General features: G+C 35.4%; 1 protein-coding gene, 1 long non-coding RNA gene and 1 pseudogene across 19 annotated transcripts in view; all 3 read left to right on the top strand.

Annotated features, from left to right (window-relative positions):
- HDAC9 (histone deacetylase 9) overlaps positions 1-24021 on the top strand; it is a 931635-nt gene that overhangs the window by 624433 nt on the left and 283181 nt on the right. For all 18 annotated transcript variants that reach the window (XR_005789365.1, XM_040472481.1, XM_040472497.1 and 15 more), the window contains one exon: positions 12945-13122. Coding sequence is in view for 17 of the 18 variants with exons in the window: in XM_040472481.1 (XP_040328415.1) it covers positions 12945-13122 (178 nt within the window). In the remaining variant the exon portion in view is untranslated. The remainder of the gene's footprint in view (positions 1-12944; positions 13123-24021) is intronic.
- On the top strand, positions 1063-11168 carry LOC121028657 (uncharacterized). Its single transcript, XR_005789366.1, has 3 exons — positions 1063-1091; positions 5714-5836; positions 11157-11168. It is a non-coding gene; the product is annotated as an uncharacterized LOC121028657 (long non-coding RNA).
- On the top strand, positions 20394-21657 carry LOC121028950 (26S proteasome regulatory subunit 4-like; annotated as a pseudogene).

Raw genomic sequence — 24021 nt, 5'->3', positions numbered from 1 at the left:
AGAAAAGGTCAGTTTCATTCTTCTGCATGTGGATATGCAGATGAATTAGCTCCATTTGTTGAAGGACTAATCTTTCTCCATTGAAAAATGTTAGTACTCTTGGTAAAAATAAATTGTTCATAAGTATAAGGGTTTATTTCTGGATCCTCAGTACAATTCCATTGATTTATATGTCTATCCTTATGCCAGGAGCATACTGTTTTGATTATAGCTTTATAGATTGTAGTTTTATATTAAGGTTGGAAATTAGACTCCCCTTCCTATGTTAGGATATCTTACAGAGAGTTTGTCCTGTGTAATCCTTGATGCAGGGACTGGGTGTAAATGCTAGTGTCTATTCATGTATCAAATATTAGTATAGTTTATTTGATTTTTGTATTTTTATTTAAAAACCAAGTATCAGTAGAAGCTCTACTGTTTTCTTTTATACCCCACCGTATTGGGTTGTATTCCTCGCTTTGGAGACCACTGCTCACAGTTACTATATTGGGGCTCTATTCCGCATTATACCAGCCTTTAGCCAAATGTCATCAACCAATGTCTTCACCCTTAATTTAAGGCACTAAGGTAAAAGTGAATTACTTCTATACACCCAGTTACATATCGAGAAGTGTAGACTTTCTCTGAAACTTCATTTCAATCACCTGTTGTAACTATGACTTTAATAGGATAAATTATTTCAATACACTGGTGAGTTAAAACAAAATAAGATATCTTAGTGACTTAGAGTTGTTGATTGCCACAAAACTCTTTGGTAAACCACACTGTGAAGAAGAAACACAAGAAATTTAAATGACATTTAGAAATTATGTAGATTTACCAGCTCAAACAAATAGAGTCAGATTTTTCTCCCAAATCTGGAAGGAGTTATGTATTTCTTTTGTTTCTTTTACTTTATCATTTTATTTATTTAGTTTTTTAAAAATGTTTTTAATTTTAATTCCAGTCTAATTAACATACAGTATTACATTAGTTTCAGGTGTACAATATAGTGATTCAACAATTCTATATATTACTCAATGCTTGTCATAATTATATTTCTTAATCACCATCACCCATTTTACCCATCCCCCCCACCTACCTTCCATCTGGTAACCACCAGTTTGTTCTCTATAGTTAAGAGTCTTATTTTTTGATTTGTCTCTCTCTCTTTTTAGAAGCAGTCATATTTTTAAGATATAATATATACATTCTTCAAACTCAGAATTTAGTGAGCTCCTGTTATGTTCCAAGTTCTAAATTTGGGACTGGGATTATAATAGTGCAATGGGAGTTTCTGTTCATACGTAGCTTGTATCTAATAGTCCTTCATTGTCCAAGTCTGTCTGAGTTAATAGCAATTCGTGTTTACTTTAAATACACACATGCACACCACCTTAGCATATCTAACCAATTAAAATACTGATATTACAATGAAGTAAAACATTTCAAAAGAACCTCTAAAATAAAAATATATGCTTCTGGGGCACCTGGGTGGCTCAATTGGTTAAGTGTCCAACTCTTGATTTCAGCTCAGGTCATGACCTCGTGGTACCGTGAGTTCGAGCCCCACATCCACCTCCATACAAAGGGTGTGGATCCTGCTTAGGATTCTCTCTCTCTCCCCCTCTCTTTCTGTCCCTCCCGTATGTTCTTGTCCTCTCTCTCTCAAAAATAAAGACATTTTAAAAAATAAAGTAAAATAAAATAAGATAAAATAAATGCTTATTAGGCAATTTGGAAAGTACAGTCAGTCACAATAAGAATATAACAATCAGTAAAGCAATCAGAGTTTCAGTGTTTAGAAGTAATTACTTTTAATTGTTTTTGTCCTTTTAGATATTTTCCTAAAATTTGCACATTTAAATTTGTTTTCTATTCAAAATCCTCATTTTACATTTCTAATTTACATCCTTCTGCTCTCATTTCTCAGTCCCTTAAGGATCGTCGTTTTCTCATTGAGATGAATTTAATAATATGTTGAAATTCTAAAAATGAAATATACTTAATTGTACATGTTATTGTATTCATTTATCAGTGTAAGTTGGTACAAATTAATGAATATTTTATGACTGTATGACCTCTAAATTAGCTTAAACTTAATAAAAATATTTTTTCATACTTATTATTTTTTTCTTATCTACTTTAACTTTATTTCTGTTTTTTTCTTTCACTCATTCTATTTGTATTTTCCTTTTTTTTTTTTTTTTTTGGTTTTTTTTTTTGGTGGGGGGAGGGGCAAAGAGAGAGGGAGAGAGAAAGAATCCCAAGCAGGCTCCGCACTGTCAGTCCCTAATGTGGGGCTTGAGCCCATGAACCTTGAGATCATGAACAGAGCAGATGAAGAGTTGGCTGCTTAACTGACTGAGCTACCCAGGAACTCCCCTGTTTGTATTTTCCAGTGAATCTGTATTTCCTCCATACAAAAACTTAGTCCTATAACTAAAACCATTGTGTTACAACAATATTGGTGTTTTGTTTGCGCCAACTTATTAAACATTTACAATTTATTTTCTCTGTATTTATATACAGAGAAAATGATAAATATAATAATGGGCATCCATAACATCCAGCTTAAGAAATAAAATCTAATAAATAATTGTATATTGGGGCTCCTGGGTGGCTCAGTCGGTTGAGCCTCCGACTTCGGCTCAGGTCATGATCTCACGGTTTGTGAGTTCGAGCCCCACTTCAGGCTCTGTGCTGACAACTCAGGGCCTGGAGCCTGGTTCGGATTCTGTGTCTCCCTCTCTCTTTGCTCCACCCCTGCTCACACTCTGTCTCTCTTTCTCATAAATAAAGGTTAAAAAAATTAATTGTATATAATATATACATACTATATGACATATGGTACATTATTATATAATAGTTTAATATTGTCATACAACATAAGAAATATAGTATATAGTTGAAATTACCTGTATGTCTCTCTCCTATCTTACCTCCCTTCTATTTCTCTAATTTTGCCCATTTTTCCCATGCCTTTCTCTTTATATTTTTACTACATTCATATACACTTAAACAGTATATGATATTCACTTGCACATTTTTAAACTTAAATAATTAACTTCATATATATTATTTTCCTTGCTTTTTTCACTTACCATTTTTACTGTAGATTTATTGTTCATCTTCACTTTTACTCAATATTAGTGGATTGTTCATTGATGTGGTTGTAACAATTTATCCTTCTGCAAGCCATCTATGAGTTTTTCTTGCTCTGTATTTTCACTAATGCTTGCTATTATCAGAGTTCAAATGTTGGGTCAATCTGATGAGTGTAAAATGGCATCCCCTGTTGATTTTAATTTACATTTCTTTTATTACTGAGGTTGTTTCTATTCATGTATTTGTTGGTTTATTGAAATGTTTCATTATCTGGGTATTCCTTGTTCATACTTGTCCATTTTTCTGTCCCCACTTATTTTTAAGATGTATGTATCGCTTCTCGGCCTTTTGGCTAAGATCAAGTGAAGAGTTATGTATGTAATGCAAACATTAAAAATTGCTTTATTCATTAAATATTTGCAAACATTTTACCCCTAATTTATCTTGTCTTTTCTTTTAGGCTGAGTGGTCTGGACCCAGACCCAGATCTGATTAGCACATGGCCTTGAATTGTTATGAACTTATGTCAGAACCTAAAGTGATGCCTGCTTTGTGTGCTTAGGTTTGTACAAAGCAGTGCTTCAGATGGAGGAACCCTGGGCCCTCCTCCCCCAGCCTCAGTGTTTAGGCCTCAGTGAATGGACAGCAGGCCTCATTTTCAGGGCCTAGTAGATGCTCAGTGAACATTCCAACCTGTTTAGTCTCTTCTCTTTTCCTTGGTGGCGTGTATTTTACTGGCTCGTGTTATAAAGTACTTAAATTCCTTTCCTTCTCCAACTTTACAATGATATTCTCCACATTATTAAATATTTTAAATTGTGAATTTTACATTTTAGTTTTTAATCCTTTATTTTTCCAGATAGTATTAGGAATCTAAATTTATTGTTCCCCTTAGAGGTTACCAGTTTTCCCAGCATCACGTATAGACATTCCTTGTTTAACTGCTATTCTGTAGGGCATCTTTATTATTTACGGAGTTTTCATATAGTCATGGGTCTCCTTCTGGGCTCTCTATTCTATCCTACTAATTTATTATACTCTATTCAATGATGTAATAATACTCTATTGTGTTAAATGATTTAGGTTTTAGTATGTATAGGTATTTGGTTGGGCCTATCTCCCCGCTTATTCCTTATGTTCAAAATTCACATAGCTCGTCTCTGCCTTTAATCTCCTATACAAAATTTAGAATGAGCTGAAACATTCCAGAAATAATTTGGGAAGAACTGTAATCTTTATGATTTTAATTCTTTCAATAACAGAGTATAGTGTATATTTTCATCTACATACTTTATATCTCTGATTATAATGTCATCAGCATACATGATCTTTATAATATTAATTCTTTTTTTCCTGGAAAATATATATAACAAAAAATTTACCATTTAATTGTTTTTAAGTGTAGAGTGCAGTGACATTAGGTATATTCACCTTGTTGTGCACCCATTACCACAATGTATCTCCAGAACTTTTTCATCTTTCCAAATTGAAACTCTGTACCCTTTGAATAATAACTGTCTTTTCCCCTTTTCCCAGCCCCTGGTAACCACAATCCTGTCTTCATGAATTTATTACTCTAGGTGTGTCATACAAATGGAATCACATAGTATTTGTCCTTTGTTACTGGCTTATTTCACTTAGCCTAATGCCTTTAAGGTTCATCTATATTATTGCACATGTCAGAGTTTCTTTTTAAGACTGAATAATATTCCATTATAAATAATAATTTTTAAAAGTTTATTGACATTTGCTTTATTGTATTAGTTTTGTAGTTGTTCCATAGGTGCTTGAAAGAGTATTTTATTGGTTTCAAAATTTAATAACTAGAGAATTGGGTTATTCAGATCTTCTGTAACCTCAATCGCTTTGTTAAGTTTGTTATGACCTCCTACCATATGTGAATTTTTAATTTTTTCTTTGTAATTCTGCCAATTTATGCTCTTTACATATTGAGCTTATGTTCCTAGGTTTAAATTTTTTGTCGCTGTTAATTTAACTTTCATATTATTTTATATGTAACTTTATATGGTCTCTAATATTTTCCCCCTAAAGTCTGTTTTGTCTCTTTTCAGGATGGCTGCCCAAGGCTTTTCTTCCTCCTCTGCCCCTTTGTTTTTTTCTTTTTTTTTTTTTTTGTTAGTATTTTTTGTATGTCTTCATAAAATCTTTTAATTTAAACTTGCTCAGTTCCCAAAGCCTCTGATCATGATTGGTGTTACCATAAAGAAAATTATCACGAATGCATGGGCAATGACAATTACTTTATAGATCTAATCATCTCCTAGTAGAGTACTGGGTTGGCTGAGTTCAGCTCCAATTAGAGGGCTGAGGGCCGTTCCTATATGCCAGCTCAGGCACCGAATAAAAGGTAGAGAGTTCCAGTATCTTTGTGGTTAGTGAAAAATAGTCAGCGGTTTATGAACATAGCTACAGTGGCTGAGTAAAGCCTTAGACTGTAAATCTAAGAACAGAGGTTGAAGCCCTCTTTTTGCCAAGCTCTCTGGTGAAATATCACATTGATTTGCAAACTCAAAGAAGCAGCTTCAAATACTGCCAGGGCTTCTACCGCCTTTTTTTTTTTTTTTTTTTTTTTCCTCCTAGAAGGTGAGAGAAGCCAGTTGATTAGGGCGTTTAGCTGTTAACTAAATTTTTGTGGGATGGAGGCCCACCAATCTAGTAAGGGCTTAGCTTAATTAAAGTGTTTGATTTGCAATCAATTGCTGTAGGATAGATTCTTGCAGTCCTTAGAGTTGGGTGCACAGGAGTTAAATCGATATGACTTATTCAGGGCTTTGAAGGCTCTTGGTCTGTCTTAACCTAATCTCCTAATCCATAGTCTTCATCTTTTAAATGGTAAATTGAGTACCTTCACATCACCTGTGTTTAGTAATAAATTGAGGTTTGTTCCTAGCATCTCATTTTGTGCATTATAGTTCAGCTTTTTTCATGTTTCATTTTTTCTCCATTTATTTTATATTACTGCTTCTTTTATTTCTTTTTTATCAAAATGGCTAATTTTAATAAATTTAAGTTGTCATTTCTTTTTCTTTTTAAAAATTATTTAAATTCTAGTTAACATATGGTGTAGTATTAGTTTCAGGTATACAATATAGTAATTCAATGCTTCCATACAATACCTGGTGCTCATTAGAGCAAGTACACTCTTTTTTTAAAAAATAAATTTTTAAGTTTATTTTTGAGAGAGAAAGAGAGAGTGAGTGGGGGAGGGCAGAGAGAGAGAGGGAGAGACAATCCCAAGCAGCCTCTGCACTGTCAGTGTGGAGCCTGATATGGGGCTTGAACCCATGAAATGTGAGATCATGACCTGAGCCAAAACCAAGAGTCTAGTGCCTAACTGACTAAGCCACCCAGGTGCTCCATTTTTTTTTAAAGTTTATTTATTTTGAGAGAGAGAGAAAGAGAGTATGAGGGGCAGAGAGGGAGAGAGAAAGAATCCCAAGCAGGCTCCACACTGTCAGTGACATGGGGCTCAGACCCACAAACCATGAGATCATGATCTGAGCCCAAGTCAAGAGTTGGATGCTTAACTGGCTGAGCCACCCAGGTGCCCCACAGCAGGTGCACTCCTTAATCCCCATCATCTATTTTATGCGTATAAAATGTATCCCTTTGGATTTGTATTTTTGTATTCTTTGGGTAAATAGCTAGTAGTATGATTGCTGGATCATAGGGTAGTTCTGTTTTTAACTTTTGAGGAAACTCCATACTGTTTTCCAGAGTGGCTGCACCAGTTTGCATTCCCACCAACAGTGCAAGAGGGTTCCCTTTCTCTTTTCCAAAATTTTTTTGTCTTCTTTAAAGTTATATACATCATTTTTATTTAAGCTCCTTTTAAATTATTGACATGCATGTTTAGTTTTAAACAGTCTAAAGTTAATCAGTATTTATGCATCCATCCTGAATAATACAAATACTTTAGAACGTGCAAATTTCCCGCAGCCCTTGGCATTTTACAAGATAGGCTCTAGGCATATTTATGATTCTAATTTTCTGAAAAACAAGACTCCTGAAGTTCAAAACACTGTGAAACCAAGAAGAAAATCAACTTGGTCATAATGCCAATAAAGAAGGAACATATATTCTTTAAAGAGATGGCGTTGGAAATCAAATTTTAACTTTTTTCATAATTGTTTTCCCATGATATTTTTTTCTTTTAGGTCCTACCTTTTAATAAGCTAATTCAAATAATTCTGATTATTTCACTGATTATTTCAAAGATGAAACACTATAATTTTTTATTTCTGTATTTGTTCTTGCTGAAATTGCATAATGATACTGATTATCACACATAATGAGCAGCCACCCACATGTCTGGAAACAAATGTAACCATCCAGAACAAAGTGAAAACCCAGAAGCCATAAAAGAGGTCCTTAAGGAATGACGACAAGAATGCAAAACAAAACCAAACAGAAACATAACCAAAAATTAAAGAAAAATATAGTGTTGATGTTGCCTCTGCCCAGGGGCTTTATTACCTCATAATCTCCATTAGCAAGCTACCTCTAAATAAATATTTTACTCTAAGGAAGAACATTGTGCTTGCCGTACAGAAAACTTCAAGACCTTTTCCTACCCACTTTCAAAGGGACAGCAGTGCCTATCCCCCATATTTAGAAAGGCTTGGGCCTCAATGACATTGATGTTTTATTAGGCATTACTGAAGAATTTATAAAATGGATGCATAGTAACTCTACTGTGAAAGTAATTTATAGTTTTTATCAGTGGGAGGAGACAGATGATGTTCAGGCATATAAGGCCTGAACCGCTTACTTCCTTCATCTAAGAAAATGTTGTCTTACAGTTAGTAACCTGAGACAATTTCTCAGAATGACAGTCTGGCAAAGTAACCAATCAAAACCAAAGCACCAGTTAAATAACCTGAAAAAAGAAGGACTAATGTATGCTTAAGAAATAGCCTCAAGATAGTATATTTAAAAGATATCTTAAGCAAAAAGGCTTTTTTGAGGGGACATTGTATTTATTATTCATGTGGGCATGACACATTTTTCAGTGAGGCTCAGTAGATGAAAGTTTAGTTTGGGTATCCATCTAATTTTTAGTAACAATAGGTTTTGTGCTCTTAAGCATTTTATTTTTCTGAAAACGCGACAGAAACATTCTCTTTTGTACTTAAAATTATGGAAAATACGGACAAAATTATCTCTCATTAAAATTGCTAATAGGAAAAAAAAGGTGTAGTGAAACACATCAGTAAATTCCGGCTACAACACAAAAATACTAACTAGATGCACCTGGGTGGCTCAGTCAGTTAAGCATCTGACTTTGGCTCAGGTCATGATCTCAGTTTTTGAGTTTGAGCCCTTCATTGGGTTCTGCTCTGACAGTGCGGAGCCTACTTGGGATTCTCTCTCTCCCTCTCTCTCTGCCCCTCCCCTGTTTGTTCTTTCTCTTAGAATAAATAAAAAAAAAAATTGTCTCAATTTTCAGCCTCAAGCAGAAAGCTTTTTATTGCTTTGGAGTAATATCCATCAGAAATAAAAGTGGCTTACCATTTTGTGATACTTTGTTGTCAAATATGAGCATAGTAATGTGTGCCTTACTGGATTGTCAAGATTCCCCCTATATATTAAAAGCCATACTTCATTTGTAAAAGGGTATATAATTGTGTTCAACTCTTGAAAGTGAATAATCTTTTCTCACTTCTTTAGTCCTTTTTTTGGTAGAAGGTTCAAAAATATTTGACCTATGTCTGCTCTTATGTCTAAGTTTTGACTGTGTATTTTTAAAACCATTTACCATTTTTCTTAAAGTTTTAATATGGGTGGTACATAGAAGGTTTGGAAACTTCATAAAATTACAAAGGAAAAATAATTTTCAAATCACTCATTTCTTTCATTATCTCTTGGCTCTAACCCTAAATGATTTCAGAGTATCGTCTTTTGATAATTGTTTAGTTTCTATTTTCTTATATTTTTACCTATCCATTCTTTGGTTGACTATGTTATGATTGCTTATAATAGGCTTTCTTGTTTTATCCCTATAGAGCAATCTTAAGGATGGCTATGTATCTCCTGAGTATTTATTTACTCATCGTGTATTTATTAACACTGGCTACATCTGAAACACTACATTGGAATATCTGAATCAATAGGCAAAGCTTTTATCCTTATGGAACTTACCAACTAGGGATAAAGTGCTTGAATATAGAATGTCAACCCACAAGATCAGGAGCTGTGGTTAATTCACTTTCTTGTCTATACAACCCAACATGGGATTTCTTTTCTTCTGCATGTACAATAGATATTGGATGAACACTTATATGTGATAAATAAATAACTACTACTGAACAAGTAGTTATTTGTCTCTTATCTGTGTTGCCATATTCCTAATAGTAGAGATTGGATAAGTAGGATTTTGCCTACCTGATTATGAAGTTCTGTATTAAGATGTAACATTTGTTTCATGCTTATGGCTTAGCAAAGTATTATTCCATTATCTCAAAAGTTTCCTGTGAAGCTCAAGTAAGCAATAAATATATTTTATTTAAAAATTTTTAACATTTATTTAATTTTTGAGAGAGAGACATAACGTGAGGGGAAGAGAGAGTCACACAGAATATGAAGCAGGCTCTAGGCTTTCAGCTGTCAGCACATACCCTGATGCAGGGACTTGAACCCATGAACCATGAGATCATGACCTGAGCCGACATCGGACGTTTAATTGACTGAGCCACTCAGGCACCCCTTTTATTTAAAAAGAAGTCAGTGATATTATTTCCATGGAGCTCTTACAGTATTGATTCTTTAGTTAAGAGAGAAAACCATTCAGTAACCCCAGTCATCTAAAACATGGTTAATATTATTGGCCTTTAACTTCCAAATATGTTACATATTTTCAATGTCCAAATAGTTATTTAGGTTCAAGAAAGCATAAGAACAAGATCTACAATGCAACAGAAAATAAACTCAAAAAATTTAACTCAGAAATGAGTTACATCCAGTCCATGGTTCAAAAAATTTTGCATATTATACATGCAAAGATAATTTGTCTCACACACACAGTGTGTCTAGAGCTTGTCCCCAGTCTTTACCTAATTCAACTTATCCTTCACATCTTAAACATCACATTCTTAGATGCAAGTTCCTTCAACCTCTATATCAGATTTTTCTTTACATTTTTATGGCACTTTGCATTTATTCTATACAGCACTCATTGCATTTATGATTACATTATACTTAGAAATATTTAGTATCTGTATTCTCACTAGACAATGAACATAAAAATGGCTCCACACACCAGCAAAGTATCTGGCACACAGTATGAGCTCAGGAAGTGGTTATGGCATGCAGTAAGTCGAATAGAGAAAAGATGACAGCAAGGAGAAGGAGAGAGAAAAAGTGTATCGGGAATGTAATGGAAAGTGAAAGTACATTTAATGTGGTAGCTTAAAAAGGTTCTTTGGAAAATTACAGGTTTTTCTTAGAGGATGTGCATGATTGCTGAATGTGCAGCTTCATAGATACACCTAGAGGGATGATGCACAAAAGATTGGTGGAACACAAAGGACTAGGGCCACTGTCTCCATAGACACAGTAGACACTATGCCCAGAGCCCATGATACTTGAAGGTGCTCCCAGAATGTTTAAGTTTTAATGTTTTAATCAAAAGAGAAAATATATATAAAATCCATTGTATGGCAATATAAGCATAGAATGTAATTTTCTAATAATTACTTATGGAGGAAGGAACCCAAAAAAGTTAATAGTGCCCAGGGCTCATGACAATGAGAATGCAGCCCTGGGAATTATATTTGTTGTACAGTAGATAGGATTTGGGCTAGAACTTGGAAGAGGAATAGAACACCTAATGTTGAGAATGCAGGTTGGCCTAAGGTCATAGAGGCCCAAATGCCAGGCTAGGGAAGTTCTGACTTCAGTTTCCTTCAGAGACTTTTGTGTCAACTTCTTGCTTACAGGAGGGTCTTAGGAAGATAATTCTTGCAGAAAGAAGTAAGATGGGTTGTCTTAGGAATAGGGTGATCAAAGGCCTTATGCATGAGGTTAGATGAGGGTTAAAGAAATTACAGTAGGAAGAGACAGAGAAATGGAGATTACAGACATTCAGGTAGATGTTTACTCATGCATTTTAGATTAAATGCAGAAAAAACCCTTTTCCCCATAGAAAATTCCCCAAGTCATGATTATGCATTTGCATTCCCTCTGATTATAAATTCCATCAGAGGAGGGACTGTGTCATACTTACTGTTGTATCCTCAGGGCATTATAGATGGAAGCACTCAAGAAAACAAGAGAGTTAAACTCCTGTCAAAGTGTAAAAACTATTATAACTAGAACTAGGTCCTGACCAAGCCATCCTTATCATCACAGTCAATGCCCAAAGCCTGAGTATGTGACAGATGACTTCCAACTGACTGATTGATGGTACAGTTATTCTGTTGTATTGTATACAGCAGTAACAAAATGTGCATATACACTAATTACAACTTATTTTAAAGTTAATTTTAAAAGATTATTTTTAAAAAATTGGGCAGTCTTTGCCTGTTGTCTGTAATGAAATATTCATAATCATAATCATAATATGCACCATTAACTCATATGCAGGGGAAGTAATAATGACATAAAACCATGCAATATGCATTGAGTACAGTTGTGTTGTATGTAGATTTGTTAGCATTCTAAGTGGGTAATTTGTACACTTAGGATATAACAAGCCTTGTGCTAGAAATACAAGCATCGCAAATAATGGGTGCTAGCACCTAACCTAATAGGAAGTGTAAGGCAAATCCTCACTAATGAGAGGGAATGTTTGCATCAAGTCTTGAAAGAGTAAATGCTAGCCAGGTAGATCAAAACAGAAAGGCATGTAAAAGTTTAAAATTATAGGAATTAGTCTTATACTTAAAAGACTTTCTTAACTTTTTGGCATATCAATTTCTATGGCATGTAATAATCAAATCATCTTATATATCACTGTTCAGCCATTTTCCACATTTGTTAAGCATATGGAAAAGGAAAGAATCATAAAAAGCAGTGCAAGAGTTAGGAATTCCCTGATTTTGAAGAAGAGGAAGTATATTCACTATGTAATATAGTTAAATTAGCTGCTTGTCTGTGTTTTAGAGATAGTCTTTTTTGGAGACAGAAGTATGGACTAAGTGAATCTTCGAGGAATTCCAAACTCAGGCTTTTGATTTGATAACTACAGTATGAAACATGTTAACATTGTTAAATCGCTGAGGTTATATTTAATACTCTTTAAAGAAACAAAATTTTTATTTTATTGAGATTATACCATTCAACCTATGAAAAATTCATTGTTCTATACCATAATATGAAGGCTGAAAGGTATTAAAATATAGTTATATAATTGGTAATTTTAGGCTACCATAAATTTTATTGCCAATATTACTGAATAAATTCAAGATAGAATTTTCAGAATTTAGCCTTATTGGCAGTTTGAAAGCAGTTGAATTGTTTTCCCACTTTGTGTTGCAACAATTCTGGAGCTATATTCAAATGTTGTTATCAAGATAGGAAACGAGTCTAAATTGATGTTCCTTTTGAGGTTAAAGGTCTGTTTCTTTCAATCAGTTCAAATTGACAGGTCTCCTGCCATCACCTCCTCCCTAGCCAGGCAGACAGGCCCTGGAAGTCAGTGTGAAAACATCTGTTGAATGGATTTATTGACTAGATCTTGTTTTTTCTCTCCCTTTCTCTATTTTTTTTTCTTTTTCCTTCACACCGTTTATTATGTCTCTGACCTGATGAACTTAATTTGTTTACACGTCATTCTCAGTGTCTCCCTCAATGCTTGTCTCATGTTTCTTTCTACTGTGCTCTTTTCTTGGCAACAGCCCTTCCTGGAGCCCCAGCACACACGTGCGCGCTCAGTGCGCCAAGCTCAGCTGGCTGTGGTTGGCATGGATGGATTAGAGAAACATCGTCTTGTCTCCAGGACTCATTCCTCCCCTGCTGCCTCCATTTTACCTCATCCAGAAATGGACTGCCCCCTCCAGCCTCGCTCTGCAACTGGTAGGAATCCCTAAAGACTTTCCCTAATAGGCAGGCTACATACACCGTTCTTGTGGGATTAAGCAATTTAAATGCTTTGAATAACTCCAATAGCAGAACGGTCATTTTAACCCAATGCAACCCAAATTTTATGAGGTTATATTGGCCACAAGACAAACAGCACATCTGATAAATCTTGGGCTTAGTATTAATAGCCTCATAAATTGTTATCATTCAAGGGCCTGGAAAACATATCAACAGGTGCATAGATCCCTTTTGGAAACAAAATCCCTACAACATTCTTTAGCACTGTTCCTCAGTCTCTTCCTCCTAGTAGTCCTGGCCACTAGGAAATTTATGATGCTCAGCTTTATTTGACTCTGAAGAGTGCCTCTCCCCACGTTTGTTTTTCACATTTTGTTTGTTTCATTGTTTTCTTCTGACTTGCCATTTAGATGACTCCTGGGAGGCAGTTGGCCAGGGCAAACCTTGCTTAATGCTACGTACGTTAGTTTCATTTCCATTTATTATGGCACCTCTGGGTGGGCTATTTGACCAATCTCTTCCTTTGCCTACAGCTGTGTTGTTTTAGAACCTGGCTACAGAGGAAAACAAAGGCCAGAGGAAGGTCAAGGCTGGAACATACACACAAAAAAAGGGTGCCCTTCCCTCTCCAAAGGAACTATGCTGTAAATATCCATGTGGATAAATACTCCTTTCTGTCTTCACAAGAATAGGATCCATAAGATATCCGTGTTCTCAAACTTGTGGCTGATCAAATGAAAGATAAAATAGCCCTAAGGGACTCATAACTTGGATGCACCATGGGAGAATTCATGTGCACCTTCCCTCAAAGACTCTTACAGGTTATCTGATTTATTTTTGAATCAATTTTCAGGATTCGAGTTTGTTTTTGTGGCTTCAGTGACCTCATACAACCCTTTGTGCTGGGAAAAGTTAAAATGCTTTTTCTAAAATCACATTCCCAAGCTTTGATATCATCTTTATTTAAAAATCAATGAATGGAATGGCCAAGTTATTTAACTTTGACAGACATCTTTAATAAGTATGCAGAGGAACTACTTTTTGCAAGGTGTTATTGCACAGGCCAACATTCCATACTAGGAGTTACAGGCTAGGTATATTTGCAAGTATTTCTTGTACCATATTAACCACTGCCTCAGATCCCTGTATTGGAGCATAGCAGACCTGCCCTGGTATCCCAGATAAGCCAGGACTGTAGCCCAGTGTCAGCACAATCTGATGGGATAAGTTGTGCCTGGTTCTATCCTTGGTCTTTAGAGAGTTTTTGCTCAAAACCAGATATGTGATGCAGGGGAGTACTATTTGTAGCTATTCAGATCGGTAGCCTTCAAGAATTACATTCTTCTAAATTCTTTCTCTAGAAAATATTTTTTATTTTGGCCATAAATTTCAGAGAACACAGAGCAATCAGTGATCAGCCTATCATAGTGGCCACAAGTTTTCAGAGAACACAGAGCAATCAGTGATCATCCTATCATGGTGGTAATTCCATTCACTCAAAATTATTTCCTTAGTTTGAAAGTGAACTTCATCATAAAGTTTTGTGGTGCTGTTCCTACAGTATGTCGCTGTCTACTACTGAAATCCTATTGATTGATTTTCTTATCTTGGTTAAGAGGGGTGACCCTTTCCTGATATGCTTTGGTTTCCGCTGCTTTTATATGTTCCTTAAATATGAATAAAGTAAGATTTCTGAATATTAGAATAATACTACAAGCTTGAGAAAGCAGTGTTGCCAGGTGGACAGGGTTGGAGGCCTTAGAAGAATCCAGGTGAAAAGTAGACTATAACTGCTAATAGAAGCGTGACAAACAACCTAATCATTCAAACCAAAGACTGGATCATTTCAGATGGTTAGTTTCTTTCTCATAATGTCAGCAACACAAATAGGGAAGTGAGCTTGAGACTGTTTTCATATTTAATGGACTTAAGCACACTTCTTGTCTAAATGATTATATACACTTATATTTTTTAAAAACAGTATTTTATATTTAATAGACAGTAAATTTTAATTGAATCAACAAACATTAGTTTGCATAGAATGTATATATGTACATACACTCATAAACACTTAGGATTGATAGTTCAAATTTGAAAATACTGGAAGTTGCTTTGTAATTATTGTTTCAGTTAAAGAATGACTAAGTGGGGCTTCCTGGGTGGCTCAGTCGGTTGAGCATCCAAATTTGGCTCAGGTCATGATCTCCGCAGTTCCTGAGTCTGAGCCCCGTGTGGGGCTCTGTGCTGACAGCTCAGAGCCTGGAGCCTACTTCAGATTCTGTGACTCCCTCTCTCTTTGTCCCACCCCCACTAGTACTCACTCTCTGTCTCTCTCAAAAATAAAAACATTAAAAAAAAAAAAGAATGACTAAGTGATTTTAACATTATATACTTTGGTAGAGAAAAACTTTATTCTCTCACTTGGTCTTAAAAATTGCATCCTAACATTTAAATTCTTAAAATGGCTCAATTTTTTAAAAAAAGTATACAAAGTGTGTTATTTACATATATGCTAATAGCTCCTCCATTGCCATTCTGATTAAAAATACATATTTGGTTGCTAACTCTCATTTAGTGCTTTTCCAAATCCAAAGGAAACAAAACGTACCATCCTTACTCTGCTTGTTCCACATAGTGTTTAATCCAAATTTCTCCTGTAGCCTCCATTCTCTCTGAGAATCTTTGAGATCCACATGATCTCAAAATTCATTGTAGTATTTTTTTTTATTTTGTTTTATATTTATTTATTTTTGAGAGAGAGACAGAGCTCAAGTGGGGGAGGGGCAGAGAGAGAGCGGGAGACACAGAATCTGAGCAGGCTCCAGGCTCTGAATGGTCAGCACAGAGCCTGACACGGGACTTAACCTCATGAACCAGGAGATCATGATCTGAGCTGAAGTCGGAAGCTTAACCGACTGAGCCACCCAGGCATCCCTCATTTTAGTATTTCTAATGATCTGATTTCAGAGATGAACTATTAAGATTTTGATTTTTAGTATGTTTTAAAAGTATGTTTAAGCACTAAATTCTTTTCTTTTGACTTTTAAATATCTGCTATAGATACAGTTAAAAAAATCAAAAGTGACATTCAAGTATATTCCTTGGTAATATTTAGGTTTTTTCAAAAGAATGGTATACAATCTCACATGCTCAGTAGTTGTTCCACTAAAAAGGAAGGAGGAGAAAAAAGTACGTTACAAAGGTAGGTGATTTACTTAAATCCATTCTGTAAGAGTGGTACTTTTTGCCACAACTAAAAAAGTTATCTAATACTTAACTCACATAATTTTCAAGGCACACCTTTCAAGCTTTCACCTTCCATGTGGATTCTCAGCAACCAGATAGAGCAGCCACACCATCCGCTTTTTGAAAAGAACAAATCAGTATTTCAAGTGGAAAATGTTGTATGAGTGTGATTTCAGTCAGTTGTTGTAGGATGAAGTCTTTGGACTATTTCCTGTGAGGACTTGAATGGACCAAGAAATGGATTAATATGTGGCCATTACATGGTGGTCCTACACAATGCCTGAGTACAGTTATTTCTAGGATGGGCAAGAAGAGTATAAGATTATGATGCTTCTAATGATAATGAAGAATACGTGTTGTATAGCCAGGTTGCCACATACTCCTTGAAAGGGATTTTATGATTGGAATCTGAGTATTAATTCTCATTTTTTGTAATATTCAATTTAAAAGGTAGAGGTTTTTGTTCTATGTAAAGCCAAGACATATTGTTTATATAACTTCTGATAATTAAGGAAAGGGCAGTGTATTTTATTTTCTTTACCATAGTCATCTTTTCTGCTCAGGTCTTTCTAATAGAGATGAGGCTTGGCCATGGCTCACAACAGGACTTGGAGAGTATAAGGTATTATTGTACCAAATGAGATTCCCTGAAACAAAGATTTAATGGCAAATGAATTTGATTGGCTTTATCCTCCCTATCAGTACAATTTAAGGTCTTTCTCCCAGTGCTAGGCTGCTTTACATAATTTGTGAGGAAGTTCTTTCTTTGTGATGTTATCTTTCTAGTCAGTGTCTAGTGTGAATAGAATCCTAGTACTCAAACCAAACCAACATTGTGAAAGCCATTAAAAATAATTGAGTTGAAAGAATTTTTCAATTGGCGTTTAGTGGGTGAAACAGCATGATGGAAAGTGAAATACATTTGACTATTTCATTGTGAGAATAGCAACACTGGCTTGCCTTCTTTCCTTCCTTCCTCCCTCCCTCCCTCCCTCCCTTCCACTCTCCCTCCCTTCCTCCCTTTCTCCTTCACTCTTTCCCTCTCCATCTCCCTCTTTCCCTCCCTCCCTCCCTCTCTCTTTCCCTCCTTCTCTTCCCTCCTTCCTTTCAATGAAAGATACTTTCCCAAGTCAGGCTAACTCTGGTTAATTCTTCAAGTTTTAGTTTATATGTTGTTTCCTTCAAGAAGCCTTGCTTGATCAGCTAAATCCGAATTCTTTATGATCCCTCATAACAAACTGGATTTTTCCCCAAATATTGTATTTATTTATTTCAGGCATTGTGTTCCACTGGGCTCTCCATGAGGAAAGAGACTGTTTTTCTGTTTTCTCTAACCCCATTTCTTAGATACATGGCTAGTATAAGGAAGGTGCTTATTATATATATTTATTGTCTAATAAACAAGTAAATCACCAAACAAATGAACAACTGAGTGAAATGAGAGTAAATAGACGCAAAATACTGAAAATTATACAAAAAACTATCATTGGTATGTTATGTCATTTTAGGGTGATATTTATATTCGTATTAATTAGAGAAAAAGGATACATGTTCATTGAAGGCAATTTGGTAAACCTAGAAAACTATAAAGAAGAATCACCCATTATTCCATCATTCAGAGGTAACCATAAGTAAAATATGGATTTGTTTTCAGTATATTTTCATCTTCCTATGTGGCTCTCTTTAACAGAATAAAGAAAATTTGTACGTATGTTTGTGTTCTTTTCGTGTACATGTGTGTATTGGTAAGTATATGTGTATGTGTGTAATTGTGTGTGTATGTTTGTGTGTGTTTTAAAACCTCTAGAGCAACTTCTGTTACTACCTGTATCAGAATGGAGAGATTAATTTCCTTTGGGAAAAGAATCAGTTTTGAGATTACCATCTTCAAACATATGCACTTGGAATTTCTCCTGAAAAATCTTCAAAAATTTGCTCATCTGAATCTTACTGAAGATGATAAAAATAACTATTTTGTTTATTTAGGAGATTAACTAAACTTGATCATGTATATATCATAATATACATCATAGCATACATATTTATAAGTATATATATAACATATATACATACTTATGTATATTTATGTTTTTTTAATTTTTAATTTTTTGGGCTTTTTGTGACTGACAATATTATCATCCTATTACCTTCATGCATGCATAGTTGGACATAGACTTATTGGGGCACATGTTTTCTGTCTGAAAAGTCTGGAAATAGAGCCAAATCCTCAACCATTTGGACAGTTTCTGTTTAGCATTGATTAGAAGTCTGAATTCATACTAGTATATGTTCTTTTGTGGGCAGCCTGTTTATTCTTTCCTGTAGCCTTATAGTATGTTTTTTTTATTTTGTTAATTAAAAAAACCCAAATCATCTTTAAGATGAGCATTTGCAGATACATGTTCATGTACATGTCTCTTTCTAGTTAGGAAAAAATTCTTTAATTCTTTATATTATTCTATTACTCTGAATTCTTCCTTGAGGGAAATTACAACTTTTTGTTGAGATTCCTCTTCTCTGACTTTCATATTTTCTGCTCATTGTGTACGTCTCTAAGTTTATATTCAGTAGCACCGATTCAGTTTCCTGAAATGTAAATTCCTCTTTTGTTACCTCCAGTTTAGATTTTAATTTTGCTACTATTTATTGTTTCTTTGCAATATTTATCCATCTTTCTTTTTATTCATTAATTTAGCTTGAACTTTCCATTTAGCTTTTGGCTTCTATTTTATTGTCTTTTATTTTATAATGATTTTCCGTTTCACTTTTGGCTTCTATTTTGGCTTCTTTTAACATTTGGGGATGCCAAAAAGTTTTCTAAGTTTTTATTTTGGTTCCTATAGTAAATCATCTTCACTGACCTAACTAGTAGGAATGGTGTTTCCTTTACAGTTTTTGTAGCATATTCTCATAGGCTCTGGGTTTTGTTCATCTGTTTTGTTTGTTTTTGCTCAATTATTCTTTTTTTAATGTTTATTTTTGAGAGAGAGATAAAGGGAGGGAGAGAGAGAGAGGAAGAGAGAGAGATGGAGAGGGAGAGGGAGAATAATTGGGGGGGGGGAGGCAAAGAGAGAGGGAGACACAGAATCCAAAGCAGGCTCCAGGCTTCGACCTGTCAGCATGGAGCCCGCATGGGGCTCAAACCCATCAAATGAATCCACCGACCTTGAGATTGTGAACTGAGTTGAAGTCCGATGCTTAACCAACTTGAGCCACCTAGGTGCCCCTGCTCACTAATTCTTGAGTATAGAGAAGTCTTTCTAGCTATTTGCCAACAAGTGTAGTGAATTCTTTTTGACTTTTTGCCAAATTACATGCTGGTTGAATATGCTCTTGGTTGGGCTATGCAATTGAATGGCAATACCAGTCCAATTTCTAGGTTTCAACAGACTATCAGACAGTGTTAGTTAGAAGGCCTAAAGTGGGATTTCTTCTATTTCCTTTTTAACTGTCTGGTATTTCGGTAAGATGATTTACATTTATAAGTCTTAAAAATTCTTTTATCTACTCAGAGGCACAATTTAACACATTTTAAACATTTATTTTTAGATATTTCATTTGTTTGCTGGACAAATCACATTTCATACTTACTTGAAAATTGCGCTAATACTTTAAGTGTATCTGTTAAAAGATATTATAACAAATATTGTAGGTGTTAGCATATAAAGAGTACAGTAGATCTAGAAATAAAAAGCATGATAAACCTTATGGATAGACTAGAATTATCAATAAAAAGTATAATAGCTGTTGTAGGTATGAAGTGGAAAAAATTAGAAATGGCCCTTGCTTCGAGATAACCCTTTTTATCCATTTTAGTGATTCTACCAATTTCAGGTCTTTTTTCTAGCCCTATATTTTTTTTTCCTTCCTTACCATACAGAGTTTTTAAAAAACATTTCATACAACTATATTTATACATGCCTCATCTTAACTACTAGATAATAAATTAAATGTAATAAAATGAAATTGTTGGCACCTGAGATTCAAATGACTAAAGCAAGATGGGTCAAAGTCAGAATGGTAGTCATGGCCCTAGAGGTGGCAAGAAGGATGACAAGGACAAGAAAGAGATATGAACCTCCTATACCAACTAGAGTGGGGAAAAAGAAAACAAAGGGACCAGATGCTGCCAGCAAGCTGCCACTGGTGACACTTCACATTCAGTGCCAGTTAAAATTATTGAAGTTAGAATTGAAGACTGTCTTCTCATGGGGGAAGAATTCAGTAGAAATAAGGAAAAAATGGATAAAATGAATAAATGAAAATAAAGAGGGGAAAGATCAAAAGTGGATGATCTGAGGGAGGCCCCAATGTCAGTAGGAACCTTGGAAGAGATCATTGATGACAATTATTCCATCATGTCTGCATCTGTGGTATCAGAACACTACATCAGCATTTTTTCCTTTGTAGACAAGGATCTGCTGGAACTAGGCTCCTTGGTCCTACTTGGCCATAAGGCACATGCTTTCATAGGGGTGCTCATGGATGACCTGGATCCCTTGGTCACAGTGATGAAGGTAGAAAAGGCCCCTCAGGAAACCTGCGATGATATTGGGGGGTTGGACAAACAAGTCAAGGAAATTAAAGAATCTGTGGAGTTTCCTCTCCTGAATATTATGAAGAAATGGGTATAAAGCCCCCACAGTGGGTCATTCTCTATGGTCCACCTGTTACAGGTAAAACCTTATTAGCTAAAGCAAACCAAACCTCAGCTACTTCCTTGAGAGTGGTTGGCTCTGAACTTATTCAGAAGTACCTAGCTGATGAGCCCAAACTCATTAGGGAATTATTTCAAGTTGCTGAAGAACATGCACCCTCTATTGTGTTTATTGATGAAATTGATGCCACTGGAACAAAAAAAATATTCAATTTACAGTGGTGAGAGGGAAATTCAACAAACAGCGTTGGAACTGTTGAACAAGATGATGGATTTGATTCAGGGGATGACGTGAAAGTTATCATGGCCACACACTGAATAGAAACTTTGGATCCAGCACTTACCAGACCAGGCCTCATTGACAGGAAGACTGAATTCCTCCTGCCCCAGGAAAAGACTAAGATGCACATCTTCAAGGTCCATACAAGTAGGATGACACTGGCTGATGATGTAACCCTGGAAGACTTGAATATGGCTAAAGATGATATCCCTCGTGCTGACATCAACACGATCTATACAGAATATGGTCTGATGGACTTGAGAAAATGTGGAAGGAAAGTAACAAAGACTTCAAAACATCTAAAGAAATTGTTCCTTACAAAAATTAAGAAGGCATCCTTGAGGGGCCGTATCTCTAGCAGACAGCATTTGCCTTCAAGGAAATGGTTGGGAGTTGTCCCAACACTTCAGAGGGATGAGGTTGGGGAAGTTGCCCAGAGGAATCCATGTTCCAGTTGATGTTTCTTAGCAGAACCTCTTGTGTATCTTTTTCAGTGTGATGTGTAGGATGCCTTCTGGGCTGCTTTCATCTGTTGGTCGCATAAAGTGCTCTCTCCCCAATAAAGCATGATTCCACTGAGAGAGAGAGAGAGAGAGAGAGAGAGAGAGAGAGAGAGAAGGAAAGAAATTGGTGGCACCTGGATCATAATAAACATTCAATGACTGTTTATTGCATTTACATCTTTCAGAAAGCTATCATGCTATTTATTTTTGTATCATGTTAAATTTCAATCCTTTGGCCCTGCAATATATTTAATAAATGTCATTGAGCAGATACCCTGAGAAGGTATAAAACCTCAGGCAGTTGCCATAAAAGTGATATAAAGTTGAAAGTTAAGAACTCGGAATCAGGATCAAGAGTTTTAGGTCTAAATATTCTAGACTCAACTTTCTTGATAAAGCAAAGAAGACTCAGCCTAACAGTGTCATATGATACTAGGTATAAACCTAAAGACCAGAATGGACTCGGTAGCTCGCTGATGACTTAACTACATGTAAAGATTAAGAAAAAGGAAAGATACACAGTAGGTGGTTCAAATACTTACCTCATTTAACAAAGCTGAAAGTCAGAGGAAGTACAGGGTCCAAGCATATCTAGAAATGTATCAGAAACTTTTTGGATGGAAAATAAATGCCTAGGGTTTAAAATACAGGTAAATACTTTATGTTAAGACTCCTTTGTTTATTTTCCCAAATCCTAATTTTAACTCTTGTCCCATTGATCAAGAGAGAGATTGATCCATTGTCTTATGTTACAAATTGTAACCAGTAGGGAAGAAAGGGTCAAAGAAAAGTAGAATTCCATATGAATTCCAAAGAGAGGGACAGGCTTATTTCTTACCCTGTAAGTTTTTGTTTCTGGAAAAAAAAAAAAAAAAGAGGAAAGGAATGGAGAGGAAGGATGAGGCTAAAGTCTCACCTTCCACTCTACCTGTTAGCACCTCATTGCTACATCATTAAGATGAGTAAGTGGAGGTTTAGAGTTCCAAATTTTTATTTATTTCCCCTTAAATTTAAATGTCTTTCCAAGAGCTCCTGGACTTTTATTATAATCTCCAGATACTTGGCAATAACTTCCAGCTACTATAGCCTGTTTTACAATATTTTTTTTGCAGCAGTTTATGGAGAAAATGTTAAAAGAGGAGCACTACTGTGGAGCTAAAGTTAGATACGTCGAGATGAAATAGTGACAAAAATTAAACATCTTAATGATTAGAATCTCTAGTCTTGAAAAATATGTTTTCAAAATGAGAGAGATGCTGTAATTTTTGTGTCTCTTGCCATTAACATGTATTTTATGTAGTATGAAACTGTAGTTGAAATGTATTAAACATCCAGCAAGAGGATGTAACAATTGTAAATATGTATGCACCCAACATGAGAGCACCCAAATACATAAAAAAGTTGATAACAAACATAGAGAAAATAATCCAGAGTAATGCAATAATATTAGGGGACTTCAACACCCCACTCACATTAATGGACAGATCATCCAAACAAAATCAACAAGGAAAGAGTGGATTTGAATGACACACTGGACCCGATGGATTCTGTAGACATATTCAGAACAATTCAACCTAAAACAGCAGAATCCACATTCTTTTTTAGTGCACATGGAGCATTCTCCAGAGTAGATCACATATTAGGCCACAAAAGAAACCTCAACAGGGGCGCCTGGGTGGTGCAGTCGGTTAAGCGTCCGACTTCAGCCAGGTCACGATCTCGCGGTCCGTGAGTTCGAGCCCCGCGTCAGGCTCTGGGCTGATGGCTCAGAGCCTGGAGCCTGTTTCCGATTCTGTGTCTCCCTCTCTCTCTGCCCCTCCCCCGTTCATGCTCTGTCTCTCTCTGTCCCAAAAATAAATAAAAACGTTGAAAAAAAAAAAAAAAAGAAACCTCAACAGATTCAAAAAGATCAAAGTCATACCATGTATCTTTTCTGATCACAATGCTATGAAATTAGAAATCAACCATGAGAAGAAATCTGAAAAGACCACAAAAATTAACCATAGAGGTTAAATAACATGCTACTAAACAATGAATGGGTGAACCAAGAAATCAAAGAAAACATCAAAAATTACATGGAAACAATTGAAAATGAAAACACAACATTCCAAAACCTTTGGTATGCAGCAAAAGCAGTTTTAAGAGGGAAGTTTATAGTAATACAGTTTTACTTTGAAGCAAGAAAAGTT

This window comes from Herpailurus yagouaroundi, unplaced genomic scaffold, assembly GCF_014898765.1.
Source record: "Herpailurus yagouaroundi ecotype Mexico unplaced genomic scaffold, PumYag 100, whole genome shotgun sequence".
Taxonomy (NCBI): Eukaryota; Metazoa; Chordata; class Mammalia; order Carnivora; family Felidae; genus Herpailurus; species Herpailurus yagouaroundi.
Note: the sequence above shows the minus strand (reverse complement) of the source record. Positions and strands in the feature narration are given on the sequence as shown.